General features: G+C 39.5%; 2 protein-coding genes across 7 annotated transcripts in view; both read right to left on the bottom strand.

The window, feature by feature from the left end:
• The window catches only part of fryl (furry homolog, like), a 110,817-nt gene extending 90,092 nt beyond the window's left edge, over positions 1-20,725 (bottom strand). For 2 of the 6 annotated variants that reach the window (XM_061682812.1, XM_061682815.1), the window contains exons 1-2: positions 5,118-6,575; positions 1,221-1,286 (exon numbers count right to left, since the gene is read on the bottom strand). In XM_061682812.1, the coding sequence (XP_061538796.1) occupies positions 1,221-1,286; positions 5,118-5,409 (358 nt within the window). In that variant the 5' untranslated portion in view covers positions 5,410-6,575. Of the gene's footprint in view, positions 1-1,220; positions 1,287-5,117; positions 6,578-20,530 lie in introns of those variants that run through there. The other 4 variants (XM_061682818.1, XM_061682813.1, XM_061682811.1 and 1 more) reach the window with 4 other exon arrangements.
• An 855-nt stretch (positions 20,726-21,580) lies between these two features.
• On the bottom strand, positions 21,581-24,169 carry ociad2 (OCIA domain containing 2). Its single transcript, XM_061684209.1, is given in 5 exon segments — positions 21,581-21,720; positions 21,803-21,850; positions 21,939-21,992; positions 23,558-23,642; positions 24,158-24,169. Coding segments are annotated over 5 exon segments (339 nt in total).

Below are 24,169 nucleotides of genomic sequence, written 5' to 3'. Positions count from 1 at the left end.
CTTGTGGTATCTTAGGGAATTATAGAAAGGGCGCAAAAACACAGACATACCAAATTGGTGAATTTTTCCATGAAAAGCTTAGTGGGAACAAAACGTGAATTCATGAAAAACAAACAAGGATGACTACGGTTTGATTACATGATTGAAGACGAACTTGCTAAAATTGTTTTCTTTAAGGCTGGTGTCTTCAGACAAAAGTTAAATACACTAATATTAATTATTTATACAAATATATATGATATGCTATCTGTAAACATGAACAATGCCTAAACATCAAATATTGAAATCTTTGGTGACAAAAAAAAAAACATTTAAAACCCCCTACTGTTACATAGACATTTAAAACCCCTACTGTTACTTTGTCATGGCCCCCTTCACCATTCAACCGAACCAGGAGGAAGCGCTTGGACCTATTTTACCGAATGCGGAAGTAGGATGCGCATATACTGGATTTTCACACAAAGCTCTGTCTAAATTGGAAAGTGGTATAGTAATTGGGGTCAAGGAAGTACAGTGATGTCTTGAGATACCAGTGCAAATAAACCCCACAAAAGAACAACAAGGAAGGACAATACATTAGATAAAGTTGTGTTTTGTAACTGCATTTTCCGACATGGTCCCTGTACGAGCAATTAAAAAAAAAAAAAAAAAGTCACTTTTTTTTTAATATCTCCCTCCAAGTTACCGCAACAGCTTGGTTTCTTTTTCCCCAATGCCGCATAAGCCTACTCATGACACTTGGTCGCCAGTCTGCCACTAAATTCTCACACTGCACGTCAATGCGCCATCGTGGGGATTCTTTAGCTATTCGTCATTTAACATCAAGGCTGTGCGACAACAATGCAGGCACTGTTCGCAGTGGAATCGCCTACAAGAAACACAAACAAATCTCACATCAAAAACACAAAGCCTGGTGCTGTCCCTGTTATTTAAATGCTCTAATCAAGCCGTGGCTCCTCTTTAAAAAAATAATTAAAAAAATAAACTGGACTTGTACATCTCGTGACAGTGTGATGTGAGCAGAGAGTACGACTAATGACAGCAGGAAAGTAGCACCGCCTAAAAAGCCAACTCAGGCTAAGCCAGTTATGCAGAAGGGAGTGGTGCTCAGATCACAACAGGGCAAATGATCCTTTGGTATGAACGCAACACGCTACCAAGAGTATGTCTTCAATTTATCAAAACATCACTTTTATTTAACAAACTGAAAATACACTCACCCTTGAAGTCCTGGCCACGACGAGCATGCTGTAAAAAGGAGGCTTTCCGAAATCGGTGGATGTTTCCTGGTCGGAAAGAAGAAAAAAATAAAAAACAAACAAAAAAAAAAAAGATTTAAAACCAACTAAAAAATTAATGAGGGCTGTCTGAACATGTGTGATATTAGCATTAACAGAGGCTATAAACAAAACCATCTAAAATAATTTCATGCCAGGCTTTTGGATTAGTGCAAACACTAATATAATCTTTACAAAATATTTGAATATTAGCATAGGTTTAGCTTCCCTACGCTTATAGCTGTGGTAGGTAAACCAGAATTAAAGCATCAACTCCAGACGTGAGTAGAAAATGATCAATGGTAAGTCATGTGCATATATAGTGTCTATAGATAACTGGGGTGACCAATCCAGAAGAAAGGCCTTTGTCATACTTTCATGTTCTATTTTAACAAATAATAAAAAAAATATTTTAAAAAAATATTACTGCTTTGAGACTCATAGAGGTCACAGTTTTTCCTTTTAAATACATTAAATATCTTTGAAGGTAAGTGCTGAAAACGTGCAAAGACTGAGAATTTAGTACTGAATTGGTGAAATATAGCATTTTGTTGACACTTGTTCAATAGGCTGATCGAAAAATGTTTGGAATCAAATTATTTAAATTATTAGATGAATCGTTTTCGGACCTACGGCAATCCTTCTTGACCCTTACACGCTTGAAATGAATAAACGCCTCCCTTAAATAGATACTGTAGCGCTTCCCTTTCATCATTGGGAAAATAGCAGGTAGTAATTTGCAGAGGTTGAACACAAAGCATGCTTTTCTAACTGAAGTCAACAGAAACAATTCTTTCAGACATAACTGAGTCATGTATGTCATCACAAGGCTGAGCAAGTGGCGGATATTTGGGCCACCACTCCCTCTTCCGCGTGTCCCCCTTATCAGCAAATGAAGATGCAATATAAACAGTCTCTCTTTTGACCTTTTTAGCCGATTTATAGCAACAGATGCAGGGTCTGTTTGAAGCATTATGAATGGAGGTCAAAAACTGAGATCGCCAAATCTCCTATCCTCCAAAGAGTCCCAACTGTGTTCATATTCCGACTTAAAAATAAGGGTGGGACAAAATATTGTATGATTATCTCGCTGTGAGTGGTGGAAAGTAATGAAGTACAAATACAGTGGAACCATACGTTTCAAACAATTTGGATTACGTCCAAAGTTTTTGTAGAAAAATTACTTCTATTTATGTATTGTTTTTGGTTTGCAAACGCTCAACGATCTATGTTGTGCTTCTTGTCATGCTGCGTAACAATTATTGATTCCATGCATAACACATTGCTTTCAGATGAAAACTAGTTTGTCTGGTCCGCGCCATAAGGCGGAAAGCTGTTCCGCTTGTAGGCGGACGGACGCATTTGTGATTGACGCGGTAAAAGAAGTCCAAAAATCATTTTATTTTATACCATCTCTGGTATGCATGTTATTTATTGAATTGTAGCGTCTCTTTAATTAAGACAACTAATGGTTAATGCCGGCGTAATCACATCCAAATAGCTGTCCATGTATGTATTCGCAAGGCAGAAATTCCGCCTACACACATTCACCCAATCACAGATGTGATCAGCAGCTGCGTTGTTTATGAATGAACACGGAAGTAGGTACTATCTTGCCGCACTGAACTTTTGCTAAACAAGTAAACAAAGGGCTAAATAGTCAGAATGGTTCCTAAGAAAAGGGACATTGCAAATGATAAATGTTTGGAAGCACTTGTCATAGATGAGCGGAAACATCAGTGCTGCGCTTTTCACATTGTGTAATCTTCATTGACTGTGCATCAATGGGCACCACTGCAATGGAGGTCGAGGATGATCAAAAAAAGTAGATACTGTAGCTTTGTTGTTGTTCTTTTTTGCTCTTTATTAGACTGACAAAAAATGAGAAAGGGCTCTCTGGTAAAGGTATGAGCGAGGTAAACTAAAAATGATCAAGAGAGGCACGGTGGACTACTGATTAGAGCGTCTGCCTCACAGTTCTGAAGACCGGGGTTCATTCCCCGGCCCCGCCTGTGTGGAGTTTGCATGTTCTCCACGTGCTCGCGTGGGTTTTCTCCGGGCACTCCGGTTTCCTCGCACATCCCAAAAACATGCATGGTAAGTTAATTGAAGTCTCTAAATTGCCCTTAGGTGTGAATGTGAGTGATGATAGCTGGGATAGGCTCCAGCACTCCCACGACCCTTGTGAGGTTAAGTGGCTCAGAAAATGGATGGATGGATGATCAAAAGAAATGTGTGGCAAATTGGCAAACAGAGCAATTAATCTTTTAAAATAAAATGTGTTCACCCCACTTTCTGAATTGTTTCCTGAACAAAAAAAAAACAAGTTTCCCTGTATCGGGTTGTTTCGCCAAAATGAACCAATGAATTAGAAAAGAAACAGACAAATGAAAAAACACCTGAATCAGAAATTCCCTGTGTGGAAGAAGACTTCTTGAATGAAACATTTGTAGTCCTTCTCCTCTTTCCCCTCCAGTTAAAAAGCCATAAACAGTTATCTTTATTTAGTGTTTTACTTCACTTATTTCTTCTGTATATTGCACTATATTTATAACAACACTGATAAGAAAGGTAAGTATAACATAATTTTGGGTCTGGAATGGATCAACTGCATTTCCATTCATTTCAATGGGAAACATTACCTGGGTTTACGGACGTTTCAGGTTACAAACGGGTTCACGGAACAAATTAAGTTCGTAAACCGAGGTTCCACTGTACTTCATTAATGTACTTAGGTTTGTCAGTTATCTGTACTTGAGCATTTATTTTACTTTTTGCTTCCTACATTTGGAAAAAAAAATATTTGTACTTCTCCTCCTTACTTTGTCAAAACAGGATCATTACTTTTTTTTTTTTTTTTAAAGTCTTGGACAGGTGTAAATTTTAAACCGTGTACTTTTTTTTTTACTTTTACTTTTACTTAAGTAAAGGAGTAGAACCTGTAGTTGAACTTTTATCAGTCTTTATTTTTACACAGGTATCTGTACTTCTACTTAAGAAGAGTGTGAGTACTTTTCCCACCTCTGAAATTATTACTTCGTTTTAATCAATCACTCTTAACAAAATCCCACATGAAAGGACAATCGCTTAAAAATAATCTTTCACAGACGTCTGAGAACCAGGTCTTTGCTGACTTGAAAAATGCTGAAATTTGTCCCGATTGTCAATACGTGTGTTCCCAAGCAAAGGGAGAACCTCTAGCACTAAAAACTCTACACAGGGAAGGCTGGAGCTGAGGTTGCAGCCATGAAACTTCAGAGCTGTGAGGCAGACAGGCTAACCGCCAAATCACCATGCTGCACCTGTCCTGTCCCATCCTATCTGCTACATGATGCATCCCTCCCTCACCTTGTAAATCACTGCCTTCCTCATCAACAATATAGATAAAATCCAACTCCTGCAGTACGTAAAATAACTGTTATATATTGTTTTAACATGTTATTGTTCAGGCGGCACGATGGGCGACTAGTTAGCACATCTGCCTCACAGTTCAGAGGACCGGGGTTCAAATCCCAGCCCCGTCTGTGTGGAGTTTGAATGTTCTCCCAGTGCCTGCGTGGGTTTTCTCCGGGCACTCCGGTTTCCTCCCACGTCCCAATAACATGCAGGGTAGGTTAATTGAAGACTCTAAATTGCCCGCAGGTGTGAATGTGAGTGTGAATGGTTGTTTGTTGATACTGTATGTGTTTCGGACCCAGTTTTACAGGCAAGTCCGAATTTAGAGATGCCTGACTAAGCAGCCCAAGCAGGAAAGGTGAGAAAAAGGAAAAGGAAGCGGTCTAGTTACTTTCCAAAGACGACATCAGTACAAAGTACAGCATCTAATGGAGTCAGTCATACCTTTGAAGTGATTTTTTCTACTGCGGACCGGCCCGGCGGAGACGACGACCGGGTCGCCCTCGACCGCGGCGTCTTCTTCAACAATAGTATCACCCATGAGAAGCAGGCCCATCCTCCTCATGCGGATGAGCTGCGGGCCGGCTTCCTGCGGAGAGGCAGCCGCGTGCACGAGGGGAGGTCCTTGAGCATTGGGCACCTGGGCGCCTCCCGGTATCATGCTCTTCAGAAACTCCATGTTCAACTTGGCACTCATTCGCTCAGGTGTACCGTCCAGCAGATTGTGCCACGCCATTGTCACTCCATCCTAAGACGGGAGCACCACCGGGAGCGTCCACGCTCACCAAGCTACCACGCGAGTTAAGAAGTCAGGCTAAATGCCGCACTCCCTTAAAAGTTGTCTATCTGGACTAACTAGTCGCTGACATACTTTAAGTGCGCAGAGCAACTCCCTGCGCTGCGACGCTACCTGTCGGAAGGCAAACAGTCACGGCGCTGGTCGTGTGCCAGGAGATGTCACGGCGAGTGGGCATTATCTAGGGTGGGACTCGGACGTGTTCCACGGGAGATAACGCAGGAGAACGAGGCAGGCCACGCCCCGGCCGGCCCGCATTTGCTCGCCCAGTCAAAAAGATACAGAGGCAAAGTGGGAGATTGACATGCGCCGTGAGAAGTAGGAAGGCATCATAAAGCGAGCTAAACTCATCCGCCTGCGCGAACCGATAGCCCCTTATCACTGCACTCAAATGCTCGTCCGCTTCCATGTAAACACTCACCACAGAAAACAAAGCTTGTACAGTGAGTCCATGTTCAACAACTTTTTTTCCTCTTTAAAAAGAAAGAATAAAACAAAGGTTGTTATTCAAACATTTAAACTTTTTTCCCCCAAAATAGGCAACTTTTTAATTTATTGCCAACATTTCAGGGAACAGGAATAATAGATCATCAAAATGCATCCATTTTCTATACCACTTATGATTTTTAATATACAAATGATTATTCAGCCTTCTGAAATTATTTTCCTGTTTAGTAAAACTTTGCCCTTTTTAAATTTAACTGAAATCAACTTTTCTACAATATTGCCTCTAACTCTAATGATTAGGATAAGTAAGCACTATCGAAAATGGATGGATGAAGGAATTGGGCAAAGCAATACATCAACATTAATTTCTACCGCATTCAACTATATTAAGATTTTTTTTTTACATGGCTATAATACACGAGACAAACGCAATGGGAACCTTGTTTTGATGATAAACAGTACACACATAATCTAAGACAGCCATTACCCTCCCCTTCCTTGTGCATTAATGCTCTAATGCAGCATATACGTGAGGTGATGTAACCGCTTCACTATACATGTCAAGGGGATTAAAAGGTGAAACAAAAGAACAGGGACTGTTCCGACAGGACTTCTTAGTCTGTCATCTGAAAATATTACTGAACAAAAAAAAACAAAAACAAAAAAAATGACCACCATGATGACTGTTAAACCTGAACAAAACTGCATCGTTTGTGCAAATAAATGCAGAACTCTGCCCTCTAGAGGCCACATTATAAGTGCACCACAAAAAAACAAGGCAGTAGAATTGCCGTAATTCCTCATATTTAGCGACCAAGGGCATTTATTGGGGGCTTGGCATTCATTAATCACTTAATTTGTTAATAATGATGTAATCTGTTTGCCAATGCTGAAATGTTTTTGGGAATGTTTCCCACTGCAAACAGAAGCACTCACTCTTAAAATCCCACCAGCGTCTATTTGAGGTGTGGTGTTTATTTTTTTATTTTTTATTTTACCAACATTCAATAAACGTTTGGGGAACTGAGGACACTAATTGTTGAAGCTTTGTAGGAGGAATTCTTTCCCATTCTTGCTTGATATACAGCTTCAGCTGTTCAGTCCGGAGTCTCCGTTGTCGTATTTTACGCTTCATAATGCGCCACATATTTTCAATGGGAGACAGGTCCGGAATGCAGGCAGGATGGTCTAGTACCCGCACTCTTTTACTACGAAGCCACGCTGTTGTAACACGTGCAGAATGTGGTTTGGCATTGTCTTGCTGAAATAAGCAGGGGCGTCTGTGAAAAAGACGTTGCTTGGATGGCAGCATATGTTTCTCCAAAACCTGTATGTACCTTTCAGCATTAATGGTGCCTTCACAGATGTGGTAGTTACCCATGCCATTGGCACTAACACAGCCCCATACCATCACAGATGCTGGCTTTTGAACTTTGCGTCCATAACAGTCCGGATGGTTCTTTTCCTTTGGCACACGACGTCCACAATTTCTAAAAACAATTTGAAATGTGGACTCATTGGACCACAGAACACTTTTCCACTTTGCATCAGTCCACAAAGGCCTTCAAAGATTACCCTAATAGAACAGCAACGACTCATCCAGGAGGCCACAACGGAACTCAGGACAACTTATAAAGAACTACAGGCCTCCTTTGCTTCAGTTAAGGTCAGTGTTCATGACACAACAATAAGGAAGAGACTGGCCAAAAATGGCATCCATGGCAGAGTTCCAAGGCGAAAACCACTGCTGACCAAAAAAGTAACAAAGGCTCATCTTATTTTTGCAAAAAAACATAACTTATATGGACTGACAAGATGAAAGTTTAGCTTTTTGGAAGTGTGTGTCTCGTCATATCTGGCGTAAATGTAGCACAGCATTTCAGAAAAAGAACATCATACCAACAGTCAAACATGGTTGTGGTTGTGTGATGGTCTTGGGCTGCTTGCTCCTTCAGGACCTGGACAACTTGCTGTGATTGATGAAACCATGAATTCTGCTCTTTTACAGAATATCCTGAAGGAGAATGTTCAGCCATCAGTTTGTGACCTCAAGCTGAGGTACACTAGGGTTCTGCAGCAGAATAATAATCCAAAACACACCAGCAAGTCCATTTCTGAATGGCTTAAAAAAATAAAACGAAGGTTTTGGGGTGGCCTAGTCAAAGCCCAGAGTAGAATCTGATAGAAATACCGTGGCATGACCTTAAAAAGGACATTTATGCTCGAAAACCCTACATTTTTGCTGAATTCAAACAACTCTGCAAGGAAGAGTGGGCCAAAATATCTCCAGAGAGATTTGAAAGACTCATTGCCAGTTAGAGAAAATGCTTCGTTTCGGTTGTTGCTGTTGAGGATGGGCCAGCCATTTATTAGGTTTAGGGGGCCATTCATTTTTCACACCGGGCTAGGTAACTGAATAGTTTTTTTTTTTCCTTAATGAATGAAATCATTCAAAAACAAGATTTTAAGTTCACTTGGGCTGTATTTTTCTGATATTTACATTTGTTTGATTATCTTAAACAAAGAGGGTAAATTATACAAAAATAAAATAATTTGAGAGGGGCCAATCGTTTTTTCACAGCAATGTACTGTGGTGCCTTCAGATACAACTTAATTTGTTCTGTTACCACGCTTCTAACTGAAACCTCTCATATTTAAAATCATCTTTCCCCATTGAAAGGAATGGAATTACTATTTATCCATTTCAGCTTCCCGAAAAAAAAAGAAAAAAAAATTATAAGAAAAATAGCACAATATTATCTTTTACTTTATAAAAACATACACTAATGACTTATTAAAAAGAATGTAAAGAATTAAACAGTTTTTGACAAATTTTTTGTTTCAATTCAATGGACATTATGCTCCTTCAGGTGTGTGTGCCTTGACCACCTAGGGGCAGTATAAAACAAAAACAATATCTTTGGAAATGGTCCTCAGTAAGCTGTGGTAATATTAGTCTTTTTTGCAGAGGATAAACAATATATGCCTGTGAGTATTGTTAGTCTATGTGTTGCTGCACTGTTTGTATTCAAATATTCATTGCTTATAGGGTTATAACACAGTGAGACCTCTCATGCTCTTCGTTAATCTGTCTATGGCATTTAGCATTGTTCATCAGCATTAAGCTAAACGGACCTATCTAAAGCACAGTTATGTGGTTGTTTTAAATACAAAGGGTATAATTCTCATTGTTTTATTTTTAGTTCAACTGGAAGTGGCAATAAACAACTTGAATGCTCTTTTTTGGAAACTTGCTCACTATGTGCCAAACTGCTGCTCTTTGTGAAGTGAGTTGAGCTCAATGCCACCATACAGCGCTCGGATTTGAAATTTTCCAAGTGGGGGGGGGGGGGGGGGAAATAAAATTTAAAAAATCATCCAAACAACAGCTTGTATCCTGAAGAACTTTGAAGTCGGGCCACTTGCATGTCAAGTCATATCTGTATATAAATATTTTGTTTTATCATAAACAGACCTCCAGGCAAAATATGCCCACATGTAAGGGCATTACAGTACCTTAATTGCTCCATTTTTATTTACTTCACTGAAGTGGTGGGGTATCCGAACCTTGCTCATAACTCAAATTCTACCTTGCAACAGAAAACCCCCCACCCCCAAATTAATAAATCGAGAGAAGGAGAATCAGAGAAGGCTCCTAACTACAAACCCTCGTACACTGGGTTACTCCTAAGTCAAGGTACCACTGTAGATGCATGAAATGCAGTTGTTTTAATCAGGATTTTGCTGAATACATTTAAGTTCCCTATTGAGAGACAGCCTTCAATTCTGTAAATTCCTGGTTCATTCCTGTTTATTCTCATTAACTCCCTTGGAAAATTTCCAACTTTGAAAATACTTGAATTTTTGCACCCCTAGGGACAAGCAGATAGCCGTCACCGGGTGCAATGATGGCAGCTGTACTGGAGTCTGGTCTTGTGTCTGCTGGACAGCGAGAACAATTGGAGTCGCACAGGAGGCCAAGATCCCAATCAGCCCAGGAATGTGAAAGAGGAAGCTTCAGGAACAATGTGCAGCGCTCCCCGTGCCGGTCTGCGTCCCCCGCCCGTCGGCCCTCCTGCCTTGTTCTGCTTTCAAATGCAGGAGAAAACAGGAAAACTCATAGGCTGGGACCCAGGGACCGAAGTCTGTTCTGTCAGTGTGTGTGTGTGGGGGGGGGGGGGCGCGATACTGTACAGTCATTACGATCACTAGAATAGTGCACTGATTTGACCTTCCTCGCAGCCACAACTGGGCTTTAAAACAAACTTCCACTGCCCCCTAATGGTAAAAGAAATTTCTCTTGCACTTTAAGCAGCGGTCCGCAACCACCAGACCACATACCAGTACCAGTCTAGGGATAATTTGGTATCAGTCCACACTGAGAGCCTAAACCATTAACATTTTACTCAGAGTGTGAAAGAAGATTGATTTTTAAAATCAGGTCCATCCACCTGTGCCACCCACCACACAAGTCAAATTGCTCAACTCAGTCACAGTAATAAAAAAGTAATTCCAAAAATGCCTCCCTCCAATAGACCGTAAACTATTTATAGTCTATACGTCTATCAACATCTATATAAAGTGGAAATAAGTTTACACACTCCCGTTCACATGCCGGGTTTTTGTGATATTAACAAAATGAGACCGAGATAAATAATTTCAAAAAATAAAACAAAACAAGTGAGAAAACTCTGTCAAAAAAAAAAAAAAAAAGACAAAAATGCAACACCTAACAAAAATCAGGACTAAAATGGGGAAAACTGGGCAATAGGTTAGTGAGAGACTAAGGCACATTCCAATTAACACACAAATCTGTTACTTTGCCACCGTAGGAACAGAACTCCATTGTGAACCGAGGTTCCCTGCACTACAATTAAAAAAAGGAAACCAAAAAAAAGGAAAAACCCTGTCAAGTCAAATTATAGTTATTTACTTGCATTCCTGAACAGTAAAAATCTCTGTTAAGTGGTTAAATGATCACTTTGAACTTCCTCATTCCTGTTCAAAATCATAAGAATATGGAGAGCTCACTGAAATAGAAAGAGTCCTTCATACATGAGGAGGTGGTCTAAATGCATTAAACACTGAATATTCAAAAGGGCATTGAGGGGCGGGGGCACTCTCACTTTCTTCACTTTCTAAGGGCCGCAGTTGCGTCCAGCAGTCGGCCCCTCGGACATTCACCGCATGAGGAAGCCAGTCGGCCCCTCGGACCTTCACCGCATGAGGAAGCCAGTCGGCCCCTCGGACCTTCACCGCATGAGGAAGCCAGTCTTTGTTCTCGCGGTCACAAAAATGCTCTTTGCCACTTTGTGTTGTCTCTTTGGACTTTTCAGAGATGTGTGGCAGCCTTATAAGGGAGGGACTCACCATCTTTTCCCTAGTGAGCGAGAACAACCAAGGCTATGTTCAAGTTCTAGACGCGCAGACAAAGAAGTCCGGCTGGTTTGGTCACAAGCCAGAATGACAGTCGTGAGACGACCAATGGGGCCGGCGGGGTTCGGGCACTAATTCACTTGGCTGAAGAATGTGACCTGACTGGATGGGACCCTTCATCAAAATGTTTGCTGCCTCCCTTGAGTAGTATTATTTGGAAACACTTGACACTTTTAACATCATGAACACTTTAATAACGTCATTATTTCTGCAAAATGTAGACCCATAAAGCTCCACAACAGAAAATGATAAAGCTATAAGCTGCCAAATTTTATAGTGAAGTTCAAACTGACAGGTTTTAAAAGTTAAAAAAAAACATTTCTTAAATTAGAACTGGGCCTTAGTCAAGGTGGAGGGAATTATGAACTTTTCCAAATACTAGTCAGTATTAGCACAAAATCTTCAGGTTTCTAGTAAAAAGCAAAAAAAAAAAAAAAAAATTAAATAAATAAATAAAATCAGGAAAAGCCTACTAAAACATCTGAACTTTATGTGGGAATAATCAGATCCGACTTCCACTTTACTTGAGTTTGAATTCTAAACACAGCTACATCCCCATAAAAGTATCTGCGCACACTTGTGCAACCACATAATTTCAGTTGTCCATTTTTACTGAACATCTCAAACATATGTCTTTTTTACCAACAAAGTTGTCCAGGTTATACAGTTAGGTCACTTTAATGGTGGAAAAGTTGGATGGCAGCATATTTTTCTCCAAAACCTGTATATAGCTTTCAGCATTAATGGTGCCTTCACAGATCTGTAAGTTACCCATGCCATTGGCACTAACACAGCCCCATACCATCATAGATGCTGGCTTTTGAACTTTGCGTCCATAACAGTCCGGATGGTTCTTTTCCTCTTTGGCCCGGAGGACACGACGTCCACAATTTCCAAAATCAATTTGAAATGTGGACTCGTCGGACCAAAGAACCCTTTTCCACTTTGCATCAGTCCATCTTAGATGAGCTCGGACCCAGAAAAGCCGGCGGTGTTTCTGGGTGTTGTTGATAAATGGCTTCTACTTTGCATAGTAGAGTTTCAAGTTGCACTTACGGATGTAGCGCCGAACTGGATTTACTGACATTGGTTTTCTGAAGTGTTCCTGAGCCCATGTGATGATATGCTTTACACATTGATGTCGGTTTTTGATGCAGTGCCGCCTGAGGGATCGAAGCTCACTGGCATTAGATGTTGGTTTTCGGCCTTGCCACTTACATGAAGTGATTTCTCCAGATTCTCTGAACGTTTTGAACATGGTCCTTAAACTGTTGGACTATTTTCTCATGCACTTGTTCACAAAGAGGTCAACCTCGCCCCATCTTTGCTTGTGAATGATTTGAGCAATTCAGGGAAGCTCCTTTTAGACCCAATCATGGCACCAACCTGTTCCCCATTAGCCTGTTCACCTGTGGGATGTTGCAAACAGGTGTTTGATGAGCATTTCGTAACTTTCTCAGTCTTTTTTGCCACCTGACCCAGTTTTTTTGGAACGCGTTGCAGCCATTAAATTCTAAGTTAATGATTATTTGCTAAAAACAATGAAGTTTATCAGTTTGAACATTACATATCTTGTCTTTGTAGTGTATTCAATTAAATATAGGTTGAACATGATTTGCAAATCATTGTATTCTGTTTTTATTTATGTTTAACACCACGTCCCAACTTCATTGTAATTGGGGATTTATGTTTTAATACAATACGGTCCTATTTTTCTTAAAAACGCGTCATGAAAAATTTTGTGGGTTTTTTAGGAGGCTGGAACGGATTAATGGTGTTTAAATTTATTTCAAATGGGGAAAATGTACCTGCCATATGAGTAAATTGAGTTATGAGCTTGGTCACAGAACAAATTAAACTCTTAAGTCAAGGTACCACTGTACTTAAAATATGTTACAATATATGTATCGTAGTTGTGTCAGGCCAATGTTGAAATATTTTCGCAGTAAAGTCATTTATTAGGAAACAGGCGCTGGTGACGGGTTAAGTGATTAATTGAGGCATGTTGTCTGTTACAGCCACTATTTGAGGAAATACGGCAAGTGCATGACCTACTGTGACACATCACTCATCCGTCCAGAGTTTGTCCAGACAATGAAAAGTTGCACTGGCTTGGTAAGATGGAAAACAAAGGGCAGGGAAGAAAAGCCAACATTGCACTTTTCACAATCGGCCCAAACAAACAAGGATTAATACATACGCCCAGTTCACTCGGTTCCCACACTACTTAGCTCGCAGTCGCTAAGAAAACCTCACCCGCAACACACGCCGCGAAACAACACATTTAACACCTAGAAACGGATTTTGCAGCCACAGAGCAGAGGCATCTCTTGAAGTTGCTGTCATAGTTCCCCATTAGTTTCAGCATTGAACATATTTAGCATGCAGTCTCTCTGAATGGTTCTCTTCTCCCCTCATCTGTTTGCCTATATGTGCCCCGCGATTGACTGGAAACCAGTCCATTCTCTTGGCAACAGGACGGTTCTGCCGTGCTCTGCTTAGCTCTGGGGTTGCACCGGATTAAATCCTCCTCCCGAAGCGGCGGAATAATCTGAAGATTACCCTCCGACATCAAGCCGTTACATAACTGATCCCTGGCGTCCTAAAGTGGACTTTCGTCCTATTTTAGCAGCGGTAAGGCTGATTAAAAAATAAATAAATAAAATAGTCATTACATTTAGTGTGCTAGTATCAAACACGGAGCAACCTCCAGGGTCGAACGCACCTGAGGTCATACTACACGGGGTACTCAGTTTTACAGCGGAGTTACCATTACTCTAGCAGTGAAGTAACCCGAATTTGTACATAAATCAGAAAGCGCATAATCTAGTGCGAACTTCTTGCCTTTTTGTCATTTTTTTCCAAGTTTTATCATACTGTCATTTTTTTTTTTTTTTTTTGCCTTGAATTTGGTCAGGTTTGTCAGTTATTTGCCATATTTTTTGTCTTTGCCTTCTTTGACAGCTTTTTAAATTCAGATATATATATTTTTTTTTTTAAATGTCTTTTTTTGTCAGTTGTTGCCTGATTCTTGTCTGCCCATGTTTTATCATATTTTGTCTCTTTGTTCTGTATTTTTATCAGGTTTTTGCCATTTTTTGTAGTTTTCTCTGTTATTTTGACAGATTCAAGTTTTGGTCTTATTTTTATCATTTTTTTGTCATATTTTTTGCTGTGTTAGATTTGTGTTAGTGTTTCATATTTTTGTCTTTTTCAATTTTTTTTGTCATTTTTCTGCCAGCTTTTTGCCTGTTTATTAATTTATTGAACATTTCTGGCTGCATTTTGAGTTTTTTGGGATGTGTTCAGATCTTTTGCCATATTTGTCTCACTTTTTTGCAGATTTTTTGTAAGCTTTCTGTACATTGTTGTCATTTTATTATTTTTTGTCAGATTTTTCTCTTCTTCTGTAATGTTTTTTTTTAGCTTTGTTCTTTCCTGGATTTTTTTAATGTTTTGTCAGCTTTGCTATAGGTTTCATCAGCTTTTTTTAAACGGTATTTTAAATTTGTTGTTTTATTCAGTTATTTCATATTTTTGTCTGTTTGTTTGCTCTATTTTTTTCAAATTTCTGCCATATTTTTCTCATATTTTTGTCTGATTTTGTATTTTATCTTTCTGTAATTTTTTAAAACGGTTATTAGATTTTTTATCTGGTTTTTGTCACATTTATTTTCATATTTTTGTCTGGTTTTTTGCAAGATTTAAAAAAAATGTTTTCAAGGGCGACACTGATACAGAAGTTCCGAACGGCTAGATCGCAGACATATTTTCGGAAATAGGCATTTAAGATCTACTGAAGCCAATTTTCCACGATAGGTCCCCTTCAGGTAAATGGGTTATTATAAAGGTAGCTGGTGACAAACAGAAGACGACATATACTGTTAACCACTATCATGCTGCAAAGGAAGGAAGGCCACGCCACAGTCACCGAGCTGCCAGAAAGCAAAATAAGTTGTTCGGGTGCGAGAACCTCCACCGCGGCTTTGAACAAGAGCGGGGTCAGCGGCGCAATGATATCAAGCCCAAACAAACCGACCAGCGGCCGAGAAGTCACATCGCGGTGACGCATCGTATCCCGGCAAAAAGACACAATGCGCTGTTTTCCCACGCCGACAGACCTGTCAGTAACGGATAATGAGACTTCCTGCTCCTACCGGGTGACTTCAAACCAACAAAAAGTGAGTCAAACACATGCGGTCAAATAAGGTTCCTGTTAAACACTCAATGCGTTCCTCTTATGTTGCTAAAAATATTTAACAAAGTCCTCCACTCTTCAACCAGAGTAATGACTTTGAATGGCGTTTTGGCGCCACTACAGCTCTCCTGGGACGAGAGGAAGGGAGAGTGGCTAAAGGTCAAACGAAAAGCATCTGATCAATTATTAGCCCGGTCTCAACCGATATGACCTGCAATCTGCTTAAGTGCAATGCAATAGGGATGCTGCGCCAAAAGAGGCGGGAGATCTATTTTGGGTGCAAGACTGAGGACTGTACTTTACTTGAGTATCTAGTTTTCTGGTGACTTTTTACTTCTACTCCCTACATTTGACAAAAGATATTTACAGTGTAATGGAAATTTTCACATTTGACATTGCATTACTGTGTTTTGTACCTTAAATAGTGAATCGCAACAATTGGTTTAATTAATGCACAAGTGACTGTTGTCTGTCTTCTCAAGAACAATTGCACCGGTGGCGGTACCGTGAAACCGACGGCATGCATTGCCATGAGAGTTACTCAGTTCACAATATTAGCGAAGCTATGGGAACACATTATTTTGAGAGCGGTAAATTTGAGCCAATGCTAGCCAGCTATTTAACATCATGTAAGACCCACACATTATTGTGTTCCATGAAAATATAAACCTAGCAAAAGGATGAGTAAACTATCTCCTTTCACCAGAAAATGCCACCCAAGTGGATTGAGGTAAACAAAAACAAAATGGAGCCAGTAAGTTACTGTTATGCCCTCGCATGTGGGTAAGGAGAGCCACAGTTGCCCATGAACTTTCAACCGTTTACTATGCAGAGAAAACTATCAAACACACAAATCCATTTATCCATTTTCCGTACCGCTTTATCCTCACAAGGGTCACGGGCGAGCTGGAGCCTATCCCAGCCATCTTCGGGCGAGAGGCGGTGTACACCCTGAACTGGTCGCCAGCCAATCGCAGCAAACACACAAATGCAAAATGAAAATACTCAAGGAGCTGCTGTACGCCACACCTCACGCCCAGATGCTCACACGCAGACTACCCAGCCAACACACAAATACAGAACATACAGTAATTCCACTTTATAAAAAGTAAAATAATAAAATAAAAAGTTCATTTCTTTACATTCACAATGTTTCTTCATAGAAAAATGCGTAACAAAAAATAATGGTGTTTTGTGAGGGCTGGAACAGATTATTGGCTTTTCAATGGGGAATCCAGACAAATCCGAGACCGACCAGTGTCCCGGGACCTGGAGCTTCTGAGGTTACACTGCACATTTCTGCGGTGGCATTTTTCCTTATATAGGCAGCAGTAACAGTTACACAAACACACACAAAAAAAAGTGTCAGACAAATGCATTGCAGGCCTCTTCATATGCGGCGCAAATGACAGGCTTGGCCCGGCCGTAATCAGCACGTCTTTCGGCGGAAGCATGACGGGATGAGGAAAGTGACCAGACGTTAACCCGTAGACATTCCTCTTATCTTTTTCATCAAATCGGACAATTTCACATTTGAATGCGGGAACGGGGCATTTAGTAGCAATGCAACTAAATACGGCCCAAACTCTTGCAGCCTTCTTCTGTCTTCTCTCGGGCAAAGAGACGAGGGTGGTTTCCTTCCCAAACATCAATTATGATCCAAAGCCTTGCTCCCGACGCTCGGGATAATCTTCCTCAGCAGGACTCAATTATAGTTTATTTCCAGCTCCACGCCTCGGCTCCACGCAATCGAGTGAAAGAAAAAATAAACACGTCAAGAGCTCACAAAGCTCTGCGTTGTTTTATGCGTACACAAATTAACTTTCAACAAAAATCATCTTGTGGGATAGTGTGTAATATAACAACTAATTTATTACAGGTGGGACAAACTAGCAATACATTAATACAACAGTACGAACCGTATTTACACCATATGAAACGATTTTCTGCTTCTTTACATTCTCTTTTAATAGGTTTTATTTTGTTTTGATAGTGCTATTTTTCTTTGATAAAAACACGCAACTGAAATTGGGGGATTTCTGGGGCGCGGAACTGATTAATGCCATTTCAATTCATTTCAATGGGGAACATTTATTTGATATACAAGTAATTTGCTTGGTAATGGAAAGAATTAAATTCCTAAGTCAAGGTACCACTCTTTATCTTCAATGCAAAAACAGGAGGCGGTGTAGTTTGCTGGAAAGTGACATTTAAAAACACAAAAGGGACTAAAAAGTTGCCGTCCTTGTTGAAACAGGTGACCGGTACGCTGAATGGGGGTGACGGGCCACCGGAGCAGGTGCTAAAGGGCCTTCATCAGCCCAAATATTTGCTCAGTCGCCTGTGTCAACGCACTTTCCATGGTGCAACGCAAGCGTCAGCACAAGGTCGCTAATTAGAAAGTTGGACGATGCATAGAAAATGGCCGCAAGGCCAAAAAGATGCGTGTGTTTTGATTTTACACGAGCATTTTAAGAATTTTTTTACGCTCCGTCTGAAATGCTGACTTGGCTGTTAAATCTACACGGGCTGGCTTAAAGGAGACCTGGGTTCTCACAGCCTGGACATTTCACGGAACTCAATGTTTCAACCGTGTGCGCTTCAATGCCATTAATGTCTTACCAGATTAAAGTAAAGACACTAATTCAAAGCTGTTTTGCCTCTGGTAACCACTGAAATACAGTGAAACCTGCACATACAGTAATCCCCTCTCCATTGCTGGCGTTACGTTACAGACCAACGCTGAAATAAATGAAATCTGCGATATAGAAATACCCCCTTTAAGTACACCCTTTATATGTTTTTATAGCATTTATGCCACGTAATATTTTTGAAGGTCTTTAAACACATTTTTAAAAGAACACAGACATCTAAATGCATATAACAGCCTATACTGAGAGAGAGCAAGAGCAATGGATCACAAAATATTGTACAGAGTATTAAAAAAATAAAAATAAATAAAAAAATAAAGAATAAGCGTAATAAAAAATGTTTTTGTCTTTGCCCAATTTAGCGGGACCACTAAGCGTGACCCACAATATACAGGAGGATTACTAAAATCACAAATTCCCCTAGTCACGTTTCTTTCTGGGGAACCTATCCTTGGCTCTTCGCTGAAAACAAACAAAAATTACCTATTTATGTCCCTCTGTGTATTTTCGTGCTTTATGTAACACCCTAAGTAACACAAAACGGTGTTAAAGCTCAGCTAATAGGAGAATAGTAGGGCTTAGAGTCGATTATAGTACCAATTATCCTATAGATTAAATACAGTAATCCAATTTGCATTATTAAACAACAAAATGTGAAGTGCAGACAATGTTGTCGACTTGGGGTCACCATCCACACATTCCACACTGTATCTGTGACTTTGAGCATGTGTGGCTTTAAAAGGTGGGGCCTGACCTAGTGAGACGTGGGAGTCAGCGAATTAGTGTGTCGAGATGGATGTTGTGAAGTCAGGTTAGCGGCTGTTAACTTGCTAACTGTTAGCAAGTCTGTCAATGGTGGCTGTAGCAGCTTGTGTACGAATGTGCTTATTACGTGTTGATTTTGTTACCATTTTTTTCAATAAAGTAATTGAAAGCCCACCTACGGCTGTGTCTGTCGTTGACCAGTTGTGGGGGCATTACAAAAATTAATTACCAGCAGTGGTAAACTATATTAAATTAGTTAAGGTTTACATGTCGGCTAGTAGATGTACAGTTGTGTAAGCCAGGTCTGCTTTGTAGTAGTCACATTGCACTTTATCTTCATTTTTAAGTGTGAAATGATCCCAAACATGGGACATTTTCTGGGCAGAAATGTCATATTGTGCTCAAATGGCTTACGATAACGTTCATTTATTTGATAGCCTAGATATCAAAGTCGTGTAAGTATTAATTCAAATAGCTTTATGGAAACATTCAATATTGCACATTATTTTACGCAGGTTATTTGATCCTCTTTTAAAACCTACAGCAAGGTTTAATATGATTAAGATGAATTTTCACACTTTACTGACATTTCAGTGAATAGGTTTAGGTATGTAAAGTAATTTTATCATTTTTTTTTTTTTTAATATCGAAGCCTTTTGAGCATTTATTCCATATGCTTGATATCCATCTTAAAGCCGTACTAGTAGGCCAAAATTGCCACTAGTACTGGAAAATACTAATAATAATTCCAGTAGCACCCGGTCGTTCTACTAGTGTGCAGAATTGTCTTTACTCGTTAAGACAACGCACCCACCAGTACATGGACTTTGAGCTTGATATCAAGGATATGGAATAAATGCTCAAATGACTTGACATAAACAAAACACACCAGGCAAAAAAAAATAAAAAATACTTCATTATGGCAACTGACACTGAACATTAACGTCCTCAGGTCCATCTCAACAGTATCCTCATTGAACATGTCGTGGCTTAAAGTCTCTTACAATACGCCATCTTTATTTATTTTTTTAAATACTCATAAATTTAAAAAATTAAAAACACGCAAAAAACAAGAACAAAAAAAAGAAAAACAAGAGTGACCTGCCCCAAGCACAAATGCCATGGTGGGCTTAATATTTCTTTGTTAAAGATATTCAACTTGCATGTTTTTAGTGGTGTGCTTGACTATGCTGAATCTAAAGAGGATTTGAAAACGGCTATCACTTTGACGACTTAAAGCAACATCCTCCCAGTAGCTTTTTTTTTCTAGCTAGTGTATTGGGGGGGGGGGCTAATGTAAAGAGAGATGCTAGTTAGCCAGAACAGCCAACTTTGAAGTTAATGTTTTTAACACACCAGGAAAGGCTCTAATTCTAACAGCCTGATAAAGGTGAACTAGTGTGGACTACGTGCCATTTTTAACCCCTCGTTTGGTTTGCTTTAAGGCTGCGTTTCAGCCCCTAAAACGACAAAGTTAGCGTGCGGCAACGTTGCCTACCACATCAGGATATGAGCGACCAGGGTTTTTTTCTACATTCTACGACACAACAACGGCGTTACTTACAACTTTGTTCTCCTCTCTGTCTTCTCTTTCTCTGTATGTCACTCCCCCTGTTATAGTTGCGCTATGCGGCTGGCTCGCAGTCTTCATTCGCCGGACAAGCTCCAACGTTCTGGCCCTCCTCCATTGGAAGGATTTGCGTAGTGGTGTGATTTTTTTTATTTTTTTTCCTACTCAATCTGCTTCGGTGTTGAAAGTGGTCACTCTGTCAGAACAGCCTGTGGCCACTTGCCCCGCCTTCCTCTCTTTTGATTGGCTCTCCTACAGTACGCCTCCATCAAGTCCAGTTTTCCATAGGAGAAAATTAAGTGTCAATCTACCACAACCGAACCGTTGATTGAACTACATCGTGAGGGTGACATTCACACGGACTTGCTCGCTGTAGTTTCAGCGCACACCGGAAACACTCCGGAGGGGCGGGTATGGGGGCGAACGCTTACAGATAATTAATCAACGACAAAAAATACCCTAAAAGGAAGATACCCCGACGGATGCATGCGGAAACTACGTCACACAAGCTAAAGTGGATTTTATCAATGAGGTACCGGTAATGGTTCGCCACAGTTTGATGAAATAAATATAATACAAAAATACCTAATATAAATTAATATTAAATATAATAATATCTCAAATATTTTAAATTAGTGAATTATTTTATTTCCCTGTTCCCACAATGCATATGTTATGCCTAAATTTATTAAATAGATTAAAATACATAATTTTAATTAGTAAAGTAAACAAAATAAAATTAACTGATTTTTAAAAAAAATCATTAATTGCAATGTATAATATGAAAATTGTTTATTACACTAACGAGGACTACAATGTAACAAATGCATTAACTATAACGATATTTATAGGTGAAAGAACAACACCGCTCTCTAGAGGTGCTTTAGTGCATGTACTTTTTTTTTTTTTTTAATGGAACATAACATTGAGAAAAAGTCAGGAGCCAGGAGGTATTTGAGAATGAAATTGACATTCTTTGTATCCAAATCTGGCACTTTTTTTTTTAAAATCATTCTCATTCTCTGATCTTGTTTCTGACACTTTTCACACACGTTGACAGGCTCTACGTTTGTGGTTAAAGGGGCCAGACCAGGGCCCAAATGAGGGCTCGATCCCAGGGCCGAGCTTTTGGAACTTGCGACAGCAGTTGCTGATGTAAGATGCTTTCCCTGCGTCATAGCCAACTGAAAAAATAAATCGTCTTGATTAATATCCTGAAAAGAAAAGAACAGCTATATCTAAACAAAGAGAAGTCCCATTCCACACCTGCTAGCTTTGGAAAGGGACCAAACCGTTTCGACTGTTTCCAAATACCTGTGTGGAAATACAACCAGTTTGTGTAAGCATTGACATTGTAACAGTAAGTAGTGTTTGAATGTGATTTTTTTTTTTTTTTTTTTACCATTGTAGATGAGAGCCCCCGTGACAGCCATGCTGCTCATGGACAGGGGAAGAGCTAAAGACAAAGAAAAACGTAGTTTCGGTCAGACCGCAGTATTCACTGCACTTTAAATACATCTGTGGAAAGGAAAAGCTTATGATCGCACCACCACGCGCCGTGGACACCTACTTATTTTCACTGGACAAAATATTCAATCAAAATATGAAAAAATATATCTATTTTTAGATGAGCATGATAAATATTATACTGTATAGTTAATTATAAGTAAAGTTGTTTCGCTCGTGTGTTCGCTTAGTGACGCACTTCCGGTAGGGGGCGCACATATCTTTAGCCATTGGCTCTCGTTAATAGTTTGACATGCACAATAGCTCATCTTCAATGCATTAGGTAGGGCGCCCAAGCTCGCCGGCGTCAAGATCCTGCTCGCGATGGATGCACGCAGCACATCCAAAGCATACCACATCTCACATGTTGTTAAACATTTCATGGTTAAGACACGGTGCTCTGACCATTTTTAATTACTGAGTCCTCAATCGGCATTAGGCCTCCCCAAAAAAAAAAAAAACAACAACAACAATAACATCTATCTTTGGAAAGGAAAGCTCATGTTCAGAAGCATACCACATCACAGTATATGATATTAATCATGGAAAAACTTTTGTTTGTTTTTCTGGAGGTTTTGCTTAAAATGTCATATTAATCTTATTGAATATTTGATTTAGTGTAAAAAGAGTGTGTCGTTTATTTTATTTATTGTCATTAATCTATCTGATTAAATAATTGCTGACTTGATTTATTTTAAATTAAATAAAAAATATTAGTAAATATATATAATATAATGTATATTTAAATTCACCGTTTTCTTTCATTCAATAATTGGTAAATTATAGTTAAATTAATTATGAATAATACAATTAAAAATGAACATTATTATTTCATGATCAATATAATATATAACTTTCTTAACACGCTGCAGATTTTTACATTTTCTACTTATTAATATTATCTCATTAAAAATTGGTTAATTGATTTACTGGGAATTATAACATGTTAATTATATGAATTATATATTGTTGCACTAGATTAGCTGTTTTTCCTTAAAATTTTCATTTCTTTGATCATTCATCTCAATAAGTAATTGGTTAATTAATGAATTATCAAAAATAAAAAATATTAGTAAAAGACAATTTTTACAAAAACATTGATAATTTTTTGGGTGGGGTCGGGGGGGGGGGGTCTTTTGGACAGCTACAACAGATGAATGTAATTTAAGGTTTTTACAATGAGGAAAGTTGATTTAAAATACGAGTGACCTGAGTTACGAGCGTAGTCACTGAAGGAATTCAACTTGTAAATCAATGCGCCACTCTATTGCAGATAGTGTGGGGAATATACAGTAACTGCAGTATAAGCTATCATGTAGTAACATGCTGTGTCCCCATATGGTGGTGTTTCCAGAGGCCTCCCTATAAAAGAATGTAAACATGAGCTTGGATGCAGTCTTGATGGACGAGTTGGGCCCCAGCGCTTTCATGCAATTCCGCCTGTGCAATCCACTGATTTGTGATTTTTTGTTTTGTTGTTGTTGTTGTTGTTGTTGTTTTCTGTGTGTGGCTTACCTCTGTACCAGAAGCTTTACTCATGGCATTCTTTCCACACCTTCCTCACGTCATCCCTGTGGATGTCTCCTTCCAACGCGGGGCACTTGAGGGACACAGACTGAGACACTTTACGGCCGGGGTCATTAGATAGCCTAGAATGACCGCATAAGTAGCCCGTTCTAGGCCTGTTCTGAAAATAGCTCGCCAGTGATGGAACATTATAATTTCCTAGGATTGTTGTAGAAGTGATAATTTGAACATGTAATATTGCTATTTATGTTCCCTGAATTATCTGTGAATGAATACAGTGGTGCCTTGAGATACAAGTCACCTGACTTCCAACTTTTTCAACATAAAACGTGTTCAGCCGCTTTTCTGCTTTGATTTACGAGCAGAAATTTGAGATATGACCGCTGTATGGTGGCAGTGAACTCAACTCACTTCACAAGCAGCAGTTTGGCAGATAGAATTCGTGACAAATTCTTAAAAAAAAAAAAAAAAAAAAAAAAAAAGGCTTCAGGTTGTTTTTTGCCACTCACAGTTGAAGTTTACTGTCAAACTAAACATACAACAAAGAGAATGACATGTTGTGTATTCAACCAAACCACATAACTTTGCCTTGAGGTCCAT

The sequence above is a fragment of the Phycodurus eques genome, chromosome 8, assembly GCF_024500275.1.
Source record: "Phycodurus eques isolate BA_2022a chromosome 8, UOR_Pequ_1.1, whole genome shotgun sequence".
NCBI classification, from domain to species: domain Eukaryota; kingdom Metazoa; phylum Chordata; class Actinopteri; order Syngnathiformes; family Syngnathidae; genus Phycodurus; species Phycodurus eques.
The sequence above is the reverse complement of the archived record's forward strand: the minus strand, read 5'-3'. Positions and strand labels throughout refer to the sequence as shown.